Raw genomic sequence first — 22,525 nt, forward strand, 5'->3', positions numbered from 1 at the left:
ATATGATTTTAAAAACCGTTCAGATATATAATCGATACACAATAATTAAGGTTGAGTTCGTAAAAATCGGACAGAGACTGTCTGACAAAATGGCCGTGCCCCTTTATGCAAATAGTATAATATATATGTTAATATCCCAAAGACCATGGTTCCTGTCGATACGGACGCATATCAGACCCTAACATCCTGGGTTATGGCCCCTGATTGTACGAAAAAATTGCTTTTTTAGCTTGTGCTCTCTCCATCTCTTGCAAAATGTGGGCATTTCTTGCATGGCAACCGCTTGTTTTCATTATTTGTGATTTAACCATTACTAATTGTCTTGTACGATGATTTTCTTTGTTCGTTACAAATGGCGCCCGAAATCCGAAACCATAGAAAACACAACTCATGTACTGATTATAAAATGTTAACCGTGGATATTATTAGGATCACAGCAAGACAACAACATCAATATTGATTAAAATGTACCACTATTGAATTCTAATTCGTGTTTTTAATTTCAAATGTTTGTAAAATATAGAGTTAGCAGTTTAGCTCTTTTGAAGTCCAACTTCTAGTCAAACATCAAATTTTTATTGACATTTTATTTCGAAAAGTCATTTTAAGAATGCATCCGTCAAAACTAGATATAATATTGATCTAATTATTTTCACTCCCTCAAAAAATTAAAACTGTGGCAGCAACAGAATGAGAAATTCTCTCCTGCAATGGCTCGGTATTAGTGCAAAAATATCATAATGATGTACTTAAATAAGAATATTACACGTAACTCAAGGTATGATTTTAGCTGTAGGGAAAAAAAAGCTGAATAAAAATCTAGGGGGGGTTTGGGGGCCCTTGTTATTTCGTCAGGTAATAATTAATGATTTTAGATGATATTAGCATGCTTTCGAAACAAGAAACTTGAATTAATGCAGAACAATATCGGAACAAAAGTGTTATCAAAATTCAGAACCAGACCGGACAAAAATCAGAATTCCATTTTAAAAGCAGGAAAAAATCATGTCTGATAACTGTACTGAAGCAATTTTGCTCAGGAAGTGTCATGGTGAGATTTTGTTTGTCTTCAATCAAGCCACTGATCATCATTTGCATTTTTCAGACAATATCTAATTTTTCACAATGTGCCTGTAAATTTAATGAAGAAGCAAGCCAACTACCTTAATTAAAAGCAGAGTTATTGTGTTCAACAAAGTGTAATGGACAGCTGCTAATTATCATTGAACTCAGTCAAGACCTTCTCATCTCCATCAAGTGTGAACATTCTATATCAGTTAGAAGTGAGAGAGAGAAATGGGGTTTAACGTCCACTCGACACAAACTAGGTCATTTCAGGACTAACTTATGGTTCAATTTTAGCAGTGGGAGGAAACCGGAAGACCTGGAAAAAAACCACAAGGTTGGACAGGTGACCCTATTCCTTGTCACGTATCAAAAACATGGCAGTTGACTCAATGACAAACCTTATGATACTGCATGCACACGCTAACCATTCGGCCATCCAACCCCCACCCACCCCTCTCAATTAGAAGCAGAGTTATCATTTCCTAAAGTCTCAAAGAAACCATTGTTTACCTCGGGAGAGAGGTAATATAGGCCTAGCCTGTTCCTCAATCCTTTTCTGAGAATAAAATATTGTTTATATAAAAAAAAAAAAAATAATCCGTAATTCCCATCTCATATACCAATTAGTACAATATCGAGAAGAAAACCCAGTTCGTAATAATAAAATAAAAATACAAGACTTATCTGTAATAATCAAATAAAAACACAAGACTTAATCATTTTGTTAATTTCCTATATTACTACATTCATTTTATCAGAAAATTTGTTCATAAAATTAATACTAATTAAAGTTGATCTGTTTTTAATTTGGTACCAATCTCAGTATAAACAAGCCAACAGTGAGGCTGATGTCCCCCGCCGAAACCCCAAAATAAATAGATGACACATATTAATTAATTACACCTTTATCTTTTTCAAAAGTATCGAGCAATCAAACTGATTATCAACTATACACCAAGTTTTATCACTCTCTATCAGATAGAATCAAAGTCAAAGCAATTGCTTAGCTCTGCTTAGCTTTATTAGCTTTAGCAGGAAATGTTAATTTTTGAACTCAGTCAAGACATTCACCTCCTAATGAACATCTACATTAAGTTTAAAGGAGCTAAGTCGCTAATATTTGGGACCCAGAATTTGACACAAATGGGTCGCAATGCATACAATAATGTAATATGAATGTATATAAATTGATTTACATTCAATTGTTTCTGTTTTTACTGTAATTTCTAATCAGTTAGGTTCGGCGAAATACGCCAGTATTCTCAATCGAATTTCAATCTCTAGCGTCAGGTTATTCAAGTTTACGCTGTTAGCATGCTCTCAAGATAAGAATATAGCATGATCGTTTGACATGACTTGTGGAATATGCCTAGCCTCGTTTTTCCGAGTCCCTTATTACAAATAGTGCTGAAACGCATTATGGTACACAATTCGTGTACCAATTGAAAAATGTTTATTTTGTCTTAAATATTGGATATCAGAAGGCAATCTTTTCCCAGTAAGATCACAACATCAATGTTGATTTAAACCGACAAATAAATCGTGTTTTCAATGTCGAAGATTTTGGATGATATTGAGTTAGAGTCTTAGCTACTTTAAACATTCTACCTCAATTAAAAGCAAAGTAGAATTGTGCCAAAGTCTTGACCAATCAAATAGTTTATCGCTAGCAGAAATTTCTCATCATCGAACTTAGTCAAGGTAATGATGTAATGAATCTATACTCGAAGTTTCATCGCTCTCACTTAATTATAACCAAAGTTATCGTGTCCAAAAGCATCAACCAATCAAATTGCATATCTCTGCTTACCGTAAGCAGACAATGTTCATCATCAACTCTATCGAGGCATTCAACTAATGAATGCCTACACCAAGTTTGAACATTCTACCTCAATTAGAAGGAGAGTTATTGAGTTCCAACGTCTCGACCAATCAAATTGCGTATCGCTCTGCATTGACCTAATAAACACCTACACCAAATTCGAACATTCTAGTTCAATTAGAAGGAGAGATATTGTGTCCCAAAAAGTGTGTCGGACGGGGGAAGAAGCCATTTTAATAGTCCCTTGCTTTCTTCAAAAGGTGGGGGACAATAAGAGTAGCGGGTAATACATATTCCTTTAGTCAGAGATATATTTTGCAGACTTGGCAGACTCAATGGAATAGATAACTGTGAGATGCCCAGTATTACAGATTTTGAGTAAATGCCCATTCTTGGAAATTAATCCCACGCCCTAGAGAAAGATACACCTGAAATCTGACTTTCAAGGGAATAAGTTTATCACAGGTCTCCACGAAAATATTTTTTCCAAATGGAAACGGTATTAAGGCTTTTGCCAGTTTTTTTTTAATATCTACTATAGTTTGAAGATGTTTTCACTGGTAAGTAGTTTTAATTTTGTAAATGAATACAGATATATTTTCTGAACAAGAACATATTCGAGCTTATACAAAAACGCTTAAGTATGAAAAAGTAAGTATCAAATATCATTAAATAAAAAAGAAGCATCAGTTAAATTATGAATTAAAGCTATTAAAATAAAATACTGACGTAATACAGTATGGGATTTCTAACACCGGGTAAATCAGTGTATAATATGTAAATATTCCATTTTATAAAAAATTTTTTGCCAATTCAACAATTTAATATCGAACAATTAGGTAATATATCACCATTTGACTATTAAAAACTGCATAATTCAATACCTTATTATACCTGGAAAAAAATTGACATATTGTAAACACTTCTAACTGAAAATAATTAATAATTTCCATTCATAATTCATCTTTGACAAGATTGACATTTATGCCTGCAGATGTATTTGTTTGACAATAATACAAGTCACTTTTCATCAATGATCCTATGTCTGTTCTGCTTATATAATCGTTAATGAATATAAATCAATTTTGAATTTATACACATGTATTAAACTGAGAAAAATAAATATATATAACTTCACAATCACTCTAAATACCGGGTGGTTACATTAAATAATTCTATTAAATATATATTTGCAAGAAATCAAAACAAGATACAATACCAATAAAGTATTGAGTCAAACTGCATTTGATCAATGCACATGACCACTAAACTACAGAGCTAATACTAAATTTGAAGTTCTCCAACTCAAATGTTTGATTTTTGTTTGATGATCGCACTGATAAAAGCTACATCCAGTCCTGGTAAATTGGATAACCTTTGACCTTCATTTACTTTTGTACTAATATCAAACATGACCAAAACATAATCAAGTCTTCATAAAACTACAAGTGGACATTAGACATACTTAATTGTAATTAGCTCACTATCAGTTCTATAGGAATATACACAAATTTATTAAAATGTCTGCAATAACACACTGGTAACATAGATATGAATAAATAATACACAAAGAAAACAAGAATTATAAAAAGAATAATAGGTTAAATGTCAAGAGATTTTTTATACTAATACAGACTTCAGTTTTGGGTAAATTTCTAGTTTCAACCAGCTGCAGATTGCAGACTAACCCAAGATGCACCACAAAAAAATTCTTCTATATCTAATTGTGAAAAGGATCCATTTTTTATAAAGTAATAATGATTCCATTAAAATGAACAGAAATTTCAATTTAGGGCACAATTCTTGTTCTGTCTGGCGGTAGACTAATTCAAGAGGCGCCACAGAAAACTTCTTCTATACCGGTATTTCATTTTGAAAAGAATACAGTTTTATAAAATGACTATGATTCCATTAAAATTAATTACATAATAATTAACTATACAAGGTTATAATAAATAGTGGAGATTTTTATCACTGAAAATAATATTTGAAAAACAATAGGTTGACAGGGAAATCGTACCTGAAAAACCAGTAACACAAATGAAAGAGTGAGCAACAAATTAAAATAATAATGAGCAAAACGAAAAACTTAATCATATGCACAAATATTCATAGACAAAAATGTTTTAAGAAAAAATTAATCAACAATACTAATAACATAAAAATTCAACAGTTGATTTAGTTTTATATTATGATTCATCATACAGAATTGACAAGCTTGCAATGACATATTGCATTTTTAAAACATATTTCTATATAATTAATGCGCCAAAGAGAATTTTTTGTAATTTTGGTGGGATATACAATTAAAGATATATTATGGGAGATTAGATAAAGAGTTGACTGCTCTCGCTATAATGGTTAAACCAGCGGTTGCCAGGCAAGATGCGCCCACATTTTGCAAGAGATGGATAGAGAAGAAGCTAAAAACAAAAGCGATTTTTCGTACAATCAGGGGCCATAATCCAGAAAGTTATGGTCTGAAATGCACAAATATCAAAAGGGACTGAGATCTTTGGGATATAAAGATATATTTTAAGTTTCTTCAAAATTGGATACAAAGAGCGGCCATTTTGTCGTGCAGTTTCATTTCCATTTACCAGAAATTCAAATTGGAATGGTTATATATTTAAACGTTTTTTAAAATTGGATAAACAACTGTGACCTCAAGAGAATTCACAAGCTAAAAATGCGATTTTTCAAACAATTAGAGACCACAATTCAGAAAGTTACGATCTGACATGCATGAATACCAAAAGGATCCAAGATCTTTGGGTTATAAACATGCAAAATCAGATCAAAATTGTGAGCTCTAGAGGGACCACAACCTTGATATACCAGATGTTTACACTATTTGCGTACAAGGGGCGGCCATTTTGTTCGGCAGTTTTGGTCTCATTTTCACAAAATTTGAACTCGGCCGACATTCAAACGTTTTTTTAAATCGGATTATAATTGTGACCTCTAGAGGGACCACACGGTAAAAGCGCGATTTTTTGTACAATCTGGGGCCATAATTCAGAAAGTTACGATCAGATATGCGTGAATATCGAAAGGAACAGAGATCTTTGGGTTATAAACATGCATTTCAAGTTTCATCAAAATCTGGTGAAAATTGTGACCTCTAGAGTGTCCACAAGCTAAAAACGTGATTTTGTTCATCCAATCCATGAAGTTATGGTCCGATACACGCCAATATCGAAAGGAACCGAGATCTGTGGGAGATAGACCTATATTTCAAGTTTCGTCAAAATTGGATAAAAATTGTGACCTGTAGAGTGTCCACAAACGGCATAATACATGATAATGTGGGCGTTTAAAAATAGATAACGTAAATAGAATATGTTGAAAATTTCAGTCAAATTGATATTAGCTTTTGAATTTAAGCCTAGCCTCGATCATCATTACTAAAGTTGGCATGATAAAAAACATAGTATCGATTATCCATTTTTGGATTTAATCATCAATGAGCGTCGAGCAGCTGATCAGATTTAAATCCAGTGAAAATCCGACACATAAGATGACATTGAGAGTTGATTATGGTTTGGATAAGTTAATTAATGTCTAATTAATAGTTTATATAACATTTCAAGCCTAAAGAAAGACCTGCAATAGGCAGATTTAGCTCTTGCATAATGTATGTTTAAATAAATATAACATTTCACAATAACATATTTTATGAATTTGCAACATTGTAAAACAAAAATATAACATGACATACAACCACCAGAAGTTTAACTGGAGCTGTTATAGATTATCACTATCTGAACCAATCCATCAAAAAAGCTCCAACCTGTAGATAGGTTGCATCAAGATAATAAAATTCCCAAATTATTAAGATTTATCAACCATATTATATATTATCAGAGTCATGTTAAGTTATATGCTTTTAAAATCTAACAAAAATTGTGCTGATATTGTGCATGCACAATATTTCAATGCTATTTCAGTTATGTGCTTTTGGATTGTTTTATTCAAAATATTATTGACAGCTTATGTTGTTGCCATAACTGGCAATCTAAATATAAAATTAGGACAATATCAAGTATATGACTATTTATACTTGAATACAAACTGATGCTGACAATGCACCTGCACTGAAGTTGTTAAGTACGGAGTACATCGGCCCTTGCAACTGTGGAGACAACTAGTTGTTGACAACTGGGAGCAACTGAGAGGATACGATCAGTTGCCTGTTTTTGCTGATGAAAAAATCACATGACCTACTTAAGCACCTGTTTTTCAGTTTCACTCATGTTGATGTACACATGCTGATGTACACATGTCAGTTTCCTCCAGTTGCTGAAGTGTCGATGTACACCGAACATGTAGATCCATTGCAAAAGATCAGTTGTGTTGCTTCCAATCGCCGTGTCAATCTACACCGTGCTTTAGATAATCACTTTAGAAATTGTCATTTACAGAAAAAAGCTCAACCTTTATTAGAGCTTATTTCTTGGTGAGTGATTATAGATGTTCATTAACAGGGGAAACAACTTTGCTGGTAATTGGTGGCCAGTTCTGAATTTTTGTGGGGTTTATTCCTGTTACTTGTCGAACAATCCATCTAAGTTCCTAGAACAGTACTGGTATCAGGTATTTGTAAGACACAACATACCACCACATTATAATGTAAATATAAAATTCAATGCAGATGCTTTGTTTATGCATGGCAAGAAATAATGGCATTTTTTATGAAGTTTTTTTATTATTATTATTATTCTGACCAGAAATGCATGTTTCAGTTTACTACATAAATGAAAAATGAGATTTAATCAAATATGTATTTCAACTTAATACTATTAATAACTACACTTAACTCGGGATTTCTATAGTAATGACTATTTTAAAATGCAGAAATCAATATCAATTAATATCAACAAAATAAATATCAAGGTCGCATGAACCATAAGTTTGATTTATAACGTATTTTGATTAGTAATCATGTGTTATTTACTCTATTATATAATAAGCCTGTTAGTTATCCACAAATCAATGGTCTAATCACTCTAATGTAAACACTCACTGTTTATTTGAAAGAAAATCAATTGAAATTAGATAAATCTGTATTGCTTTTCTATTCATAGTTTCATTTCATACTAGGCTTTAATAGATGACTTCAAAACTTAGAAAGTAGCTATTAATTAGGTGTCTGTAGACTTTACATATCTTTTTCCCGCTTATAGACTGTCTTTTGTTTTCTAGTTCACATAAGTTTAACACCATATTATTCTACATATTTGACACATAATTAAACTTTTTTATGCCATAATATTGATCTACTATTTATGCAAATTTGATTTGATATCTTAATATGATTTTAGATTACATATTATATATAATATCAAACCCGTAATGAACAGCTATTCAAATCATCCTAAATGACTTGATTTAAAAATTAGCCATTTGAACATATACACTTAACTGATGAGTATTCATTATGTAAAAGAAAATTCACAGGATGAAAAAAAAAAACTTTACCAACAGAGTAATCAAATTTAAAGATTTAGAACTGGAGTGAAATGAACTTCATACTCAGATGTGTGAGCCCAGCAAGACAAGTAACTTGTACAATCTTGTACATTAAGCTCGAGCCTTCCTGTTTATTTTGTCATAGACTTCAGGAAAAGCAGATCTACAGTTGAGGGATATTCTCATTTTATCATATAAAGAATGATCAAACATCTCATGGAACTCATTTCTATCCAGGTATGAATCGGCGTACAACATTTGGAACCTGAAAAACAGATTTGGATATAAATTTTATTTTAGTTCAATCTTTTGGTAAGCCAGATAGTTAAAGGAGTTCTTTTTTTAAAAGATAGGTTGCCAGGCAACGAAACATACGCCCACAGTAGCTAAATCGTCTGGGCAGTCATCAAGAGTTGTTGCATATTTTTACTTTTGTCGGTAATGAAACATTTATAATACACTAAAATCTGATTAAGAGTAACAACTCATTAAGTAATTATCAGAAAATCATTAGAATTTGTTTGGCCCATGCTAACGTTTAGTATACAAAACATTTAATATCTTGGATTTAGCTGTTATCAAAAATCATTGAAAATCAAAACACATATACTTGTTCGTCTCAAGACCTTAACTCTGTGTATCAACCTAAAGTCAATCGAAGCGATTATATACAGGCGTAAACATGGTGTTTAAATATAAAATCAATCAGATGATAACTATGGTCTCTAAATAAAGCATCCACAAGATTTTTCAAAGTGATCAAGGGCCATAACTCTGGTAGTAATTATCAGAAATCGATGAAAATTAATAAGCTTCTTCGTCCCAAGGACCTTAAACACTGCGTATAAATTTATAGTGAATTGGATATTAACTTTAGCTTGTAGAGCGTCCACAAGCAACCTTAAACAATGTGTATAAATTTGAAGTCAATCGGATATTAACTTTAGCCTCAAGAGTGTCCACAAGATTTTTCAAAGTGATCAAGAGTCATAACTCTGGCAGAAATTATCGGAAATCAGTGAAAATCAATAGGCTTCTTCATCTCATGAAGTTAAACCAAGGTTCTCAATCTTTTTTTGCTAACAGCACACCTTGGAACACCTGAGAAGATGGCGGCTTATTGCACCTGGCTAAATATACTAAGCAGCAAAAGAAACGTCAGGTTGGTATGTTACTCTGAATAGACGCATTGCATAAAACTTACCAAATGTTTTTATTGTATATTAATTGTGACCACATCTCCAACTTTACCTGAGCAATAAGGCTCCTTCCCAAACACAGAATTGAACTCAGAAAATGTTCTCAAAAACACAACCTGACTTCTGAGATGGTAATGTACATGTTCTACATGATTTTCATGTAACTCATGCTGCACGTGCTGTTCACCGGGACCAGCCTTATAAAATGCACCCCGATACCTGGTTGAATCATTTACACTACAATGTCAGCTCAGAGGAACCAGCGCTTGGAAGACTTGACGATGGCCACAATGCCCAAGCCATTGCCAGTCACTTCCAGGTCAATGTTCGGACCATCAACAGGCTTCAGCAACGCTTTCGGGCCATCAACAACACGGATGATCGTCCCTGAACTGGTAGACCAAGGCTTACCACAAGGCAACAAGACTGACATGTTGTGCGACAGCACATGCAGAATCCCTTCACACAAGCATCTGAGACAGCACGTCAGACAGTGGGAACACACGGAAGACCCATCAGTACCTATACAGTGCGCCGACGTCTCACCAGAGAGAACATCCATTGCCGTAGACCTTACCGTAGACTGATCCTCACCCCTTGCCATCGACATTAATGTCTACTGTTTGCCCAACAAAACCAGAACTGGCGACACAGGCAATGGAGAACTGTTCTGTTCATAGACGAGAGTTGGTATTGCGTATCAACTGCAGATGGCAGGACCAGAATATGGCGTCGACGTGGCCAGCATTATTCTGACCAATGTGTCATGGAACGAGACTCATGGGGAGGTCCAAGCATAATGGTTTGGGGTGGAATCAGCCTGAACAAGAGAGTGGGTACTGATGTATAGACTGTGTACAGACTCTAAACCTTCTTGTAGTGTCTTGGAATTGTGATGAATTAATCACTAATGTGTCAACATACTGTTCACAAAAAATTGTTTTGAACCATTTAGTAAATCGTTTTCTAGAATGATTTGATTAAAGTGCATCTCTGGTTAAGAATCACTGACTTAGTGTAAGTTAATCGGATATTAACTTTAGCCTCTAGAGCTTCCAGAAGATTTTTCAAAGTGATCAAGGGTCATAACTCTGGCAGTAATTATTGGAAATTGGTGAAAATCAATAGGCTTCTTCGTCTCATGACCTTAAACACTGTATAAATTTAAAGTCAATCAGATATTAACTTTAGCATTTAGACGACGGACGGACGGACTGACGAATGGAAGGGGGCGACAACAATATATGACCACATTTTAATGTGGGCATATAAGAAGCATAGACCCTATTTACTGGTAAATTAATTTTTACATGCTGCTCTAATGTTTCTCAAATAAACAAAATATTTTTCTTAGTGACCAAAGCTGTTGATAAAAACAGAAATTTGATCAGTGGACATTTGCATGCCTTTGATATGTCATGGTGTGCCTTACTAATTTTGATTGGTGATAAATTGTAGAAAGATTGTCAAGAAGTGAACCCAATGACTTTATCAAGGACATACGGATAATTTAAATAGTTATCACACATGAAGTTTGAACAATTCGGTATGTGAAAAGATAACCGTGTTTGTAATCATGACTGTGGATCAGACTAGGTCAACAAGGCTGTGAATTAACCTTTATCTATTGATATCAATAAACTGTTGTGTTCACCCACTGAAGTACAAGTGGATTTTTTATTCAACTAACCAACAAAACAAAGCGCCAAGGTCTTATTACCCATGGACAAATTTTCCCACACACCATCCACAAGAGACGTTAAAGGTATCTCATTAGAACTACATCAATTTGAACTACTATTATATACATAATAAGAATATAGGTTGCCAGATAACAACAGTACATCCACCACAGCGTTATCATTCAGGCTACAAATTATTAGGGTTTCACACTGCGTAGCTTGTGTGAAACACTATTGTTTTTGTTAAAATTATTCTTATTATTATTAAGCTTTCATATTACATATGAAAGCTTATTGTTTCTGTTAAGATTATTATTGTTATTTTTTTTTTGTGTTTTGTCCACAAATCGGATTTCTCAGAATCTAACCATAGGATCGTTCTGAAACTTTTACCTATCCCCCCAAAAATGGGTGGTGGCTGTTGATTAAATATATTTTCAAAACGTTTTACGAATCCGAAATCACCGAATTTTACGAAGGAATGCATTTGACCTACAATGCTGTAACTTTGTGACTATTTGACCTATTTTACTAATTCTTTTTTCTTTGAGTATCTTGAAACATTTACTTCAAATCTGCAATTTCGGATTTTGGCATTTCGAAAATTCGTCGCTGTCATTTCGAACCGGAAGTTATTACCAATTTGACAACTTCTTTAATAGTTGTGCGATTTTCGTGAAATTTAGAATGTTAGTAGATCTTGCCAATGCGACTTCAATGATGTCCTTGGAAATTTTCTAAATTATCTCCCCTTGGTGAAATTAAGGATCAAAGTTTTCAAAAAAATCGTCGAAATATAGGTCAGAATGACCTAAAAAAAAAATTCGATACTAGACAAGTAATTACTGATTCGTACACAAAATATGGAGTTTGTCGATCGAACCGGAAGTGCCACCATCTTTAAACGTGAAAAATCAAAAAGGCTTTTTTGCTATTTTACTTACAGACTCGGGCGTCATATTTTCGGAATTCTGGAAGGAATGCCTAAAAATCTATCGGATCAGAATTTTGATTTCGGTCACGTGATGGTCACCATTTTGAATTGAAAATGAAAAATAGAAGCAATTTGAAGGGCCGGGACTTTGGAACACAAGAACTCTCCTTCTAATTAAGCTAGAATGTTCAAACTTGGTGTAGGCGTTCACTAGGTCAATGTCATGATTGAGTTCAAAGATGAGCATTTTTTGCCTAGGGTAAGCAGAGATAAGCAAGCTGATTTGTTGATTCTTTAGGGCACGATGACATTGGTTATAATGAATGGAGGGCGATGAAACTCTTGTCAATCGAGAGGCTAATAGCTGGCCTGTTGTGTGAAATCATTGTATCATTTTTTGAAAATGTCCGGGGTAGCCGAAAAAAGGAGATCGAAATCCAAAAAGTCGTATTTTTACGATTTGGGGCATTTTTAGAGGTCGTGTAAAGTAAAATAAAGCATGCATATACATATATTATTGATATTAAATATATCATATAAAAAACTAAACAATGAATCAGCTGTCATTGACAGATTTTATATTATAAGCATGGTCAGTGGAAGGTCAGCGTATTGTCTAACTTGAACTCACTGACTCCGTAACATTATTGTGGGTATGGTATAAGCTGAATTTGATGAGATGCACATATCTCGTATGACTATTTGGTACTTACAGTGTTAGACTTTGTCGTAACGTTACGGTCTCCATTCATCAAATCGTCGTTGGGGCTATAATACGATTTTGAATCAATTTATTTATCACTGAGGGACTCAAAATTAGGTTTGATGTAGCTCTGCTCATTTACAGTGGCGAATTTAACGGGCTCATGGGTTCCAGCTCCCTCCTCTAGTTAAGCTTTCATATTACATATGAAAGCTTATTGTTTCTGTTAAGATTATTATTGTTATTTTTTTTTTGTGTTTTGTCCACAAATCGGATTTCTCAGAATCTAACCATAGGATTGTTCTGAAACTTTTACCTATCCCCCCAAAAATGGGTGGTGGCTGTTGATTAAATATATTTTCAAAACGTTTTACGAATCCGAAATCACCGAATTTTACGAAGGAATGCATTTGACCTACAATGCTGTAACTTTGTGACTATTTGACCTATTTTACTAATTCTTTTTCCTTTGAGTATCTTGAAACATTTACTTCAAATCTGCAATTTCGGATTTTGGCATTTCGAAAATTCGTCGCTGTCATTTCGAACCGGAAGTTATTACCAATTTGACAACTTCTTTAATAGTTGTGCGATTTTCGTGAAATTTAGAATGTTAGTAGATCTTGCCAATGCGACTTCAATGATGTCCTTGGAAATTTTCTAAATTATCTCCCCTTGGTGAAATTAAGGATCAAAGTTTTCAAAAAAATCGTCGAAATATAGGTCAGAATGACCTAAAAAAAATTCGATACTAGACAAGTAATTACTGATTCGTACACAAAATATGGAGTTTGTCGATCGAACCGGAAGTGCCACCATCTTTAAACGTGAAAAATCAAAAAGGCTTTTTTGCTATTTTACTTACTCGGGCGTCATATTTTCGGAATCCTGGAAGGAATGCCTAAAAATCTATCGGATCAGAATTTTGATTTCGGTCACGTGATGGTCACCATTTTGAATTGAAAATGAAAAATAGAAGCAATTTGAAGGGCCGGGACTTTGGAACACAAGAACTCTCCTTCTAATTAAGCTAGAATGTTCAAACTTGGTGTAGGCGTTCACTAGGTCAATGTCATGATTGAGTTCAAAGATGAGCATTTTTTGCCTAGGGTAAGCAGAGATAAGCAAGCTGATTTGTTGATTCTTTAGGGCACGATGACATTGGTTATAATGAATGGAGGGCGATGAAACTCTTGTCAATCGAGAGGCTAATAGCTGGCCTGTTGTGTGAAATCATTGTATCATTTTTTGAAAATGTCCGGGGTAGCCGAAAAAAGGAGATCGAAATCCAAAAAGTCGTATTTTTACGATTTGGGGCATTTTTAGAGGTCGTGTAAAGTAAAATAAAGCATGCATATACATATATAAATGGCCAGCAAAGTTGTCTTGTACAAAGAGAGAGAGAGAGAAATGGGGTTTAACGTCCACTCAACACAAACTAGGTCATTTTGGGACTAACATACGGTTTCAATTTTATTTCAATAATTCGCTTGCGCGTATGGGTCTTTAGCAGTGAGAGGAAACCGGAGTGCCCGGATGAAACCCACGAGGTTGAGAAGACGCCTCTATCTCCATGCCACATACGCTCACACCTGGGATCAAAGCCACAGCCACAAGCCAGAGGTGACCGACCAGCTAGAGGTCGAAGCGCGGCACTCTAGGCCATCACAACCCCCCTTTCTTGTACAGACCTGTGCATGTGTAGTCAATGTGAAAATGAAAAAAAAACTGTTAAAGAGACCGAATTTGATGTTAATACATTTAGTGACAGTGATGATGATAATGAAGATTAACTTTGATGACATTTGATGTGCAGAGTAACTGTTTAATTTTGATTTTCAATGATTGTTTCACTTTAATAAATAATTTCACAACTGTTCATCCTGTTTTCTAACCTTTCCCTTCATTCCAGCCCAGATACACAATTATTTTTTTTAACTTATATCTACATGTATGTTTGTAATTTGACCATTAATCATATCCGAAATAGTAGTTCACAGCTACATGTACAGTTGTAAAAATACTGTAGTGGCTAATTGAAAGGGAACATGTATGTGGGTTTAGAATGTTTATCTTAGTGGAAAAAAATCATGTGGTTCAATGCTTATAAAGTGCTACTGATCTCCATTATTTCAAAAGCATATCACTCAACTACTGTCAAACATATCCCCTGGCTAGAATATGCTACAAATCGACTCTAGCATGTTCCATACAAGCGATAATTTCTGAGCAAACATCCAACAACCAACCCTAACAGGCCCTTGAGATCCAACAAACAAAATAATTATTGGGCTTGTTTGCCCACACCTGGTCTTATGATTCATACAAGACCTGATAGTCTATCAATTACAGGCATTTGACAGAAACGGAGATAATTCTTTTTTACCGTTAATGGATTTCCACAATTCTTTATTCACCCATGACATTTGTGTTTTGAGCATTTTTATTTACATCAAAATCTGTCCAATAAACTGTTCATTGCCAAGGATGAAGGCATGAGGTGTTTTACCAACTATTTAATTTTATGTCAACTTCAGAATTGTTAGTACACAAATAGCATTTATTTGACAATTTTGACGAATTTCATCTGGCCCTAAATCAATAAATTGCAAACATTTTGCTTGGAACTCCCAGATTTTGTCTTCCTGGCATCATAAGCTTTCCAAAAATGTATAGTTTTTCTTTTATGGAAGACCGTGTAGCGGAGTTGTGTTTCTAAGCTAGCTAGAAATTTTGGCTGCAGGCCTACACCTCCCAAGCTAAATTTCCCTCATGTCATCCTGTATAGCAAAGGCATATGCCTGTCTTAATTAACCCAGTACTAAACACAATTTACTTGTTTAATTTTTCCAGCATTTTTCAGGATAGCTGATGGGATGCGGGTCAAGTTATGCCATTTGTCTATTTAATTATTTACCAGTGAAAAATCGAATTAACTTCACCAAATTTTTACTCATTATAATGATTTTTTTTTTTCTGTTCATATTATTTCTATGACATGTGACAGTGACTGTGAATATGAAAGCTTTAATATCTGCTTAGCAGATCTAGTTCTTATTATTATTATTTTTTTTTTTTTTCCAATTTGATTGTATCTCAGAAACTACTTGTCGGATTGATTCGATGTCTTCGGTTTTACTGGAAAAGTGGGTGTGACTTAGAGATTAAAGCTATTTCGAACGTTCTGCGACAATGCGAAATGTCCGAAATCGTCGAATTTGTCGATTTTTGAAATATTGCTGTAATATTAACAATAATCGTCGGATTTTAACATTGGATACATTTTGACATAGCCAGAGACAAGGAACATAGCCACGGTTCTTTAGATTTTTGATTTTCCACGAATCGTCGGATATATTAGGCGCCAAATTTTGAAAATTTAAATTTTTACAAAAAACTTTTTTATTCATGAATATTTTTATGTGGTATTTTACCCAGGGTTAAAGAGTCATCTGATTTGACCAAAAATGGCACCATTTTTTGTCATCGTAAATTTCCTTGACCCCCATTGGCTAATTCAGTTTTTCAGTCCTGGATTAATTATTTATTGCTCGATTTGTATAAAACAAAGTTCATATGCTCCGTAATCCAAAATGTCATTTTTTTTGTTACCGGTAAAGTTACCTTTCGGCAACGGAAGTGACGTAAATTTAGCAAAAACTACAATTTTGACAGTTCGGTACCACTTTTTGAAAGCAAATATTATTTTTTTCAAATCTGGTATGACTGAAAGTGTGTGCCCTGTAAAGGCGCAGAAAACATTGGGCTCAGATTTTTTAATTTCAATTTCGTTTTCGGGTCATTTTGATTTAAAGGTGAAAAAAGGTGAAAAAAGGTGAAAAAATGAGCTATTTACAACCCATTCAGGCTTTTCATATTTTAAAATATTTCTTCGCAACTTTCATAAACTTGTAGCATTAATCCATACGAAGAGAATCTATCTCAAAATTAGTTTGTAATATGAGCAGTTGCCGAGAAATGGTCAATTTTGCATGAGTCACTCTTTACGCTATTGTGTCTGTAAAAGAGTCAATTATTATTGGATTTTCATAAAAGTGACACCATTTGATGCATAATGTCAATTGTGACTAGTTCAACTCAATTTAACATTTTCCATGTCACCGGAAATGACGAAATTTGGGTAAAAACTGTATTTATAGCCTTAGAAACAAATAATTTATTGAAATGAGTCGTATTTGTTGTTTGTTTAATATTTTGATATTTGATTCTAATCAACTAATAGAATGAACCCATACGATCATATAGGTATCACAAAATGGTTTCTAACTTGTTCAGTTGTAGAGAAATAGGTAATTTTCAACAGGTCACTTTTCAAGGTTTTTTGTCCATAAAAGTGTCAATTATTATTCAATTTTCATGAAATTTTCACTATGTGATACCTAATGCCATTTACGATTTCATACAAGTAATTTAAGATTTTCATTATCACCGGAAGTAACGTCATTTTGGCAAAAACTGTATTTTTAGCTTTCAAAACAGATAGTTGTTATGTTTTTAAAATTATGATATTTGATTCCAATCAACAAATAGAATAAACCCATACGATCATACAGATTCCAGAAAATGGTTTCTAACTTGTATGGTTGCAGAGGAATTGACGGTTTTCTACAAGTCACTTTTTAAGGTTTTTGGTCTATAAAAGTGGCAATTATTATTCGATTTACATAAAATTTTCACCATGTGATGCCTTAAGCCATTTCTGATTTCATAAAACTAATTGAATATTTTCATTATCACCGGAAGTACTGTACACTTACATGTAACAAATATATAAAATGAATTGATATTGCTGGATTTGGTTGATTCGGCGTCCATTTTATTTGATGTGTGCAATGATGAGGTGGAAACCTGTTTAATGGTTTCATTGGTACCGGAAGTGACATATGTTTAGGGTAACGTGGCACCGGTGAAACCCGTCATTACTGCATCGCAGTTCTAGTGATGATTGTTTTTACCAAAAAAAAACAATCATCCAACACGTTGGCCATTTTATTTTCCACTTGAGCATATCTCAGAAACTACCCTTCGGATTGATCCGATATCTTTGGTTTTTCAGGAAAGATGGCATGACTTAGAGATTAAATATATTTCGAAAATTTTGCGAAAAGCAATATGTTCGAAATCACCGAAGTTGCTTTATTTTTAAATATTGCCGTAATATTAACAATAATTCCCGGATTTTAAGGTTTGATACATTTTGACATAGCCAGAGACAAGGCAAATAGCTACGGTTCTTTAGATTTTTTATTTTCGATGAATCTTCTGATATATTAAGCGCCAAATTTTGAAGATTTAAATTTTTACAAAATTTTTTTTATTAAAGAATATTTCGTTATGGTATTTTGTCCAAGGCTAAAGGGTCGTCTGATTTGAGCAAAAATGTCAACAATTTTTGTCTAGATAATTTTGCTTGACGTCCATTGGCTAATTCAGTTTTTCGCTCGTAGATTGATTTTTTATTGTTCAATTTGTTTAAAACCAAGTTCATTTGCTCCTTTTTCCAAAATGTCATTTTTTTTGTTACCGATATAGTTATCTGTCAGCACCGGAAGTGACATAATTTTAACAAAAACTATAATTTTGACAGTTCGGTACCAATTTTTGAAAGCAAATATAATTTTTTCAAAATTTGATATTACCAAAAGGATGCGCCATGCAAAGGCGCACAAAACATCGGACTCAGTTTTTTTCATTTCAATTTCGTCTTTGGGCTATTTCGATTAAAAGGTAAAAAACGGTGAAAAATTAAGCTATTTACAACCCATTCAGCGTCTTCATATTTTAAAATATGTCTTCGTAACTTTCATAAACTCGTAGCAATAATGCATACGAAGAGAATGTATGTGAAAATTAGTTTGTAATATGAGCAGTTGCCGAGAAATAGGCAATTTTGTACGCGTTCCTTTTCACATTATTGTGCCTGTAAAGGAGTCAATTATTATTCGATTTTCATTTTTTTTTTACCATTTGATGACTTTTGCCAATTTTGACTTGGTCAAACCAATTTAACATTTTCGCTGTCACCGGAAATGACATCATTTGGGCAAAAACTGTATTTTTAGCCTTAAAAAGCAATATTTTATTCAAATGATTCTTTTTTTGTAATGTTTTTAAAATTATTATATTTGATTCAAATAAACAAACAGCATAAACCCATTCGATCATACAAATACCACAAAATGGTTTCTAACTTGTACGGTAGAAGAGAAATAGACGATTTTCTACAAGTCACCTTTCATGGTTTTTGGTCCATAAAAGTGTCAATTATTATCCGATTTTCATAAAATTTTCACCATGTGATACCTTAGGCCATTTATGATTTTATAGAACTAATTTAACGTTTTCATTATCACTGAAATTAATGTCATTTTTGCAAAAGCTGTATTTTTAGCCTTCAAAACAAATATTTTTTTTGTAGTGGGTTATGTTTATTATTTGTTTAACAATATGATATTTGACTCCAATGGACATATAGATTGAATCAATACGATCATATAGTTGTCTAAAAATTGCTTCTAGCATCTTCCCTTGTCGAGAAATAACCAATTTTGTCAGGATCAATTTTTCAGATTTTTTTCGCATTTTAATTTCCCATTAGAAAGTCAGCTTACTTAGCGGCAGGTCAGTAACAATTTTTGTCAGAATCACATTTTTGACTCATGTAACACATGGCAACAAATGTATAACTAGAACTGCGACGCAGTAATGACGGGTTTCACCGGTGCCACATTACCTTTGAACTTGCTCTATGCCAAATAGCCGATTATTACTTACAATATTATTATACAACATTTGGGAAATATTCCTTATTGTATGTCTGTTTTTCATTTTGAGTAAGGGGGGTGGATGGCCTAATGGTTAACCCGTGCGCGCTGTATCATAAGGTCTGTAACTGAGTCAACTGGCATGGTTTTGATTCCCCGGTTGTACGGTGATAAGGAGTAGCGTCGCCTGTCCAACCCCTTGAATTATTGAAATAAAATTGAACCATATTAGTCCCGAAATGACCTAGTTTGTGTCAGTCGATGTTACCCCCCCTCTCTCTCTCTCTCTCTCTCTCTCTCTCTCATTTTTAGAAAAGTATTGGACTGGTGTGTATAACGTTTTTGTGCAGTTTTTGTTCTTTGCACGTGTATGTGCTTATGTTAGGTATTTAAAGATCAACCTATGTGAATTCTGCCCTCTTATCCTTTAGTATAGATCATTATACTGTATATTATTATAATACATTGGATTGCTTCTTTAACTTTCTCCGGGTCCTCCGGTTTCCCCGCACTGCTAAAGACCCCTACGGGCAAGCGAATTATAGAAATAAAATTGAACAATATGTTAGTCCCAAAATGACCTAGTTTGTGTCGAGTGGACGTTAAACCCCATTTCTCTCTCTCTCTCTGCTTCTTTAACCTGAGACTGTATGTATAATACGTCCAATAGCTTGTTTTACCCGTGACTGTGTGATTTGGATTGTTGTTGGTAGCTCCAAGGACCTTTTTATCTGGAATTGGTGAATATTGGGTGAAAATTTGAATTCTTCGAAAATAGTTTAAAATACGACACATCAAAAATATTCAAACTTTTATCTTGGTAGAAACATTTGACGTGGATTCATTTAATAATAAATTTGACATGGCTTGAAATTGATTTTGTTTATTTGTACATATTTCTAGAGAATCAAACAATACACCAAATGTTTTAAAAACATGACAAACAAGCAACACTACAACATTTCTTTCACCATCCAACAAGTTATTGTATGACAGATGTCTAGAAAACAATACATTTCTAACCAATAATAAAACAGTTGTTTTGCACATGTAGCATTAATTCAGCCATTATGGAAAATTTCCTATTGATTGAATCAGTGAATATTTTATTTAAACCTCAAAATAAACTTACAAAAAAGATAGAGAATAGATTGTGAGAAACGTTTTCCAAATCTTCAATTTATCATGTGCTCAGCTGTATTGATTTTCTCGCATGTTTTTATGTTTTATTCTTTACATAAATAAATATAGAGTTTAATCGGGGTAATTTATCCAATCACCCCGTAGAATCAAACACTGGTTAATGTATCAAAGTAGAAGCAGTTTGATGAACTATCAGCAATTATTCCACTTCTAATGATCGCAATATTTGATGATAAGCCTACTTACTTACTTGTACTTATGTGTTAAACATCTTATACTTAGAACGAAATCTGCATATTATATAAACATGGTTAAAGTCATCTAAGCCTATTGGTCCGTCATAATTAAAAAAAATATTGTTTTTAGAATTGATTTGAAGTCGGTAATACATTACAAGCTTCACATACACCGTACAATAGGAGTGACATTAAGCAATACGTTTTCTTTAAAGAGAAGACTTCCCACGTTATTTGTCCTAACGTTTAATAATAATAATAATCAATTTGTATAACTCTGAGTGTTCCAGCTAATACGACAAAGTGAAGTAAAGAATTAGGGTTAGGGTTATGTCACTTCCGGTAACAATGAAACCGTTAAACATGTTTTCACATAAGCATTGCACACGTTTTACAAAATAGACAGAGAATCATCCAAATCCAGGGACATCAATTCCATTTATACATTTGTTACCTGTTACCATGTGTTACATATGTTAAAAAGTGATCCCGGTCAAAATTGAAAATTTTCGCAAAATTACGTCACTTCCGGTGGCGACATAAAAAACATTATCGGTAACAAAAAAGTTAGCGATTTGCACCATGAAACATATGAACTTTGTATTATAAATATCGGGAAGTAAATAAGTAACCTAGAACCAATAAACTGAAATTAATAAGGCAAAAAATCTTTAAAAAAAGGATCCTGACAAAAGTGGTTATTTCTCGGCAACGGAAGATGCTAGAAGCAATTTGTGGACATCTATATGATCAAATTGATTCAATCTATATGTCCATTGGAATAAAATATCATAATGCTAAATATAACTCACTTCAAGAAAATATTTGTTTTGAAGGCCGAAAATACAGTTTTTTGCCAAAATGACATTACTTCCAGTGAGAATGAAAATGTAAAATTAGATTTATGAAATCAGAAATGTCATATGGCATCACATGGTGAAAATTTTATAAAAATCGAATAATACTTGCCACTTTTATAGACCAAAAACCTTGAAAAGTTACTAGTAGAAAATCATCCTTTTCTCTGCAACCGTACAAGTTAGAAATCAGTTTGTGGTATCTGCATGATCACATTGGTTCATTCTATTTGTTCATTGGAATCAAATATCATAATTTTAAAAACATATAAACAAAAAACTCGTTTTAATAAAATACAATTTTTGCCCAAACGAGGTCATTTCCGGTGACAGTGAAAATGTTAAATTGGTTTGATCTAGTCAAATTTTGCATTATTCATCAAATAGTAAAATGAAATAGAAAATCGAATAATAATTGACTATTTTACAGGCAAAATAATGTGAAAAATGACGCATGCAAAACGGCCTGTTTCTCGACAACTGCTGACAACTGCTCAAGTAAGATGACCCTTTAATCATGTGTAAAATACCATTAAAAATATTCCTCAATAACAAAGTTTTTTGTAAAAATTTAAATTTTCAAACTTTTGCGCATAATATCAGCGAAAATTCGTCGAAAATCAA

The 22,525-nt window shown here is 33.4% G+C and overlaps 1 protein-coding gene across 1 annotated transcript in view; it reads right to left on the minus strand.

Moving 5' to 3' along the window:
* Positions 1–1,784: 1,784 nt before the first annotated feature.
* The window catches only part of LOC126817292 (delta(24)-sterol reductase), a 56,697-nt gene continuing 35,956 nt past the window's right edge, over positions 1,785–22,525 (minus strand). Inside the window, exon 8 of the mRNA XM_050544137.2 lies at positions 1,785–8,627. Within this exon, the coding sequence (XP_050400094.1) occupies positions 8,474–8,627 (154 nt within the window). The 3' untranslated portion in view covers positions 1,785–8,473. The remainder of the gene's footprint in view (positions 8,628–22,525) is intronic.

This window comes from Patella vulgata, chromosome 4, assembly GCF_932274485.2.
Source record: "Patella vulgata chromosome 4, xgPatVulg1.2, whole genome shotgun sequence".
In the NCBI taxonomy this organism is placed as follows: Eukaryota; Metazoa; Mollusca; class Gastropoda; family Patellidae; genus Patella; species Patella vulgata.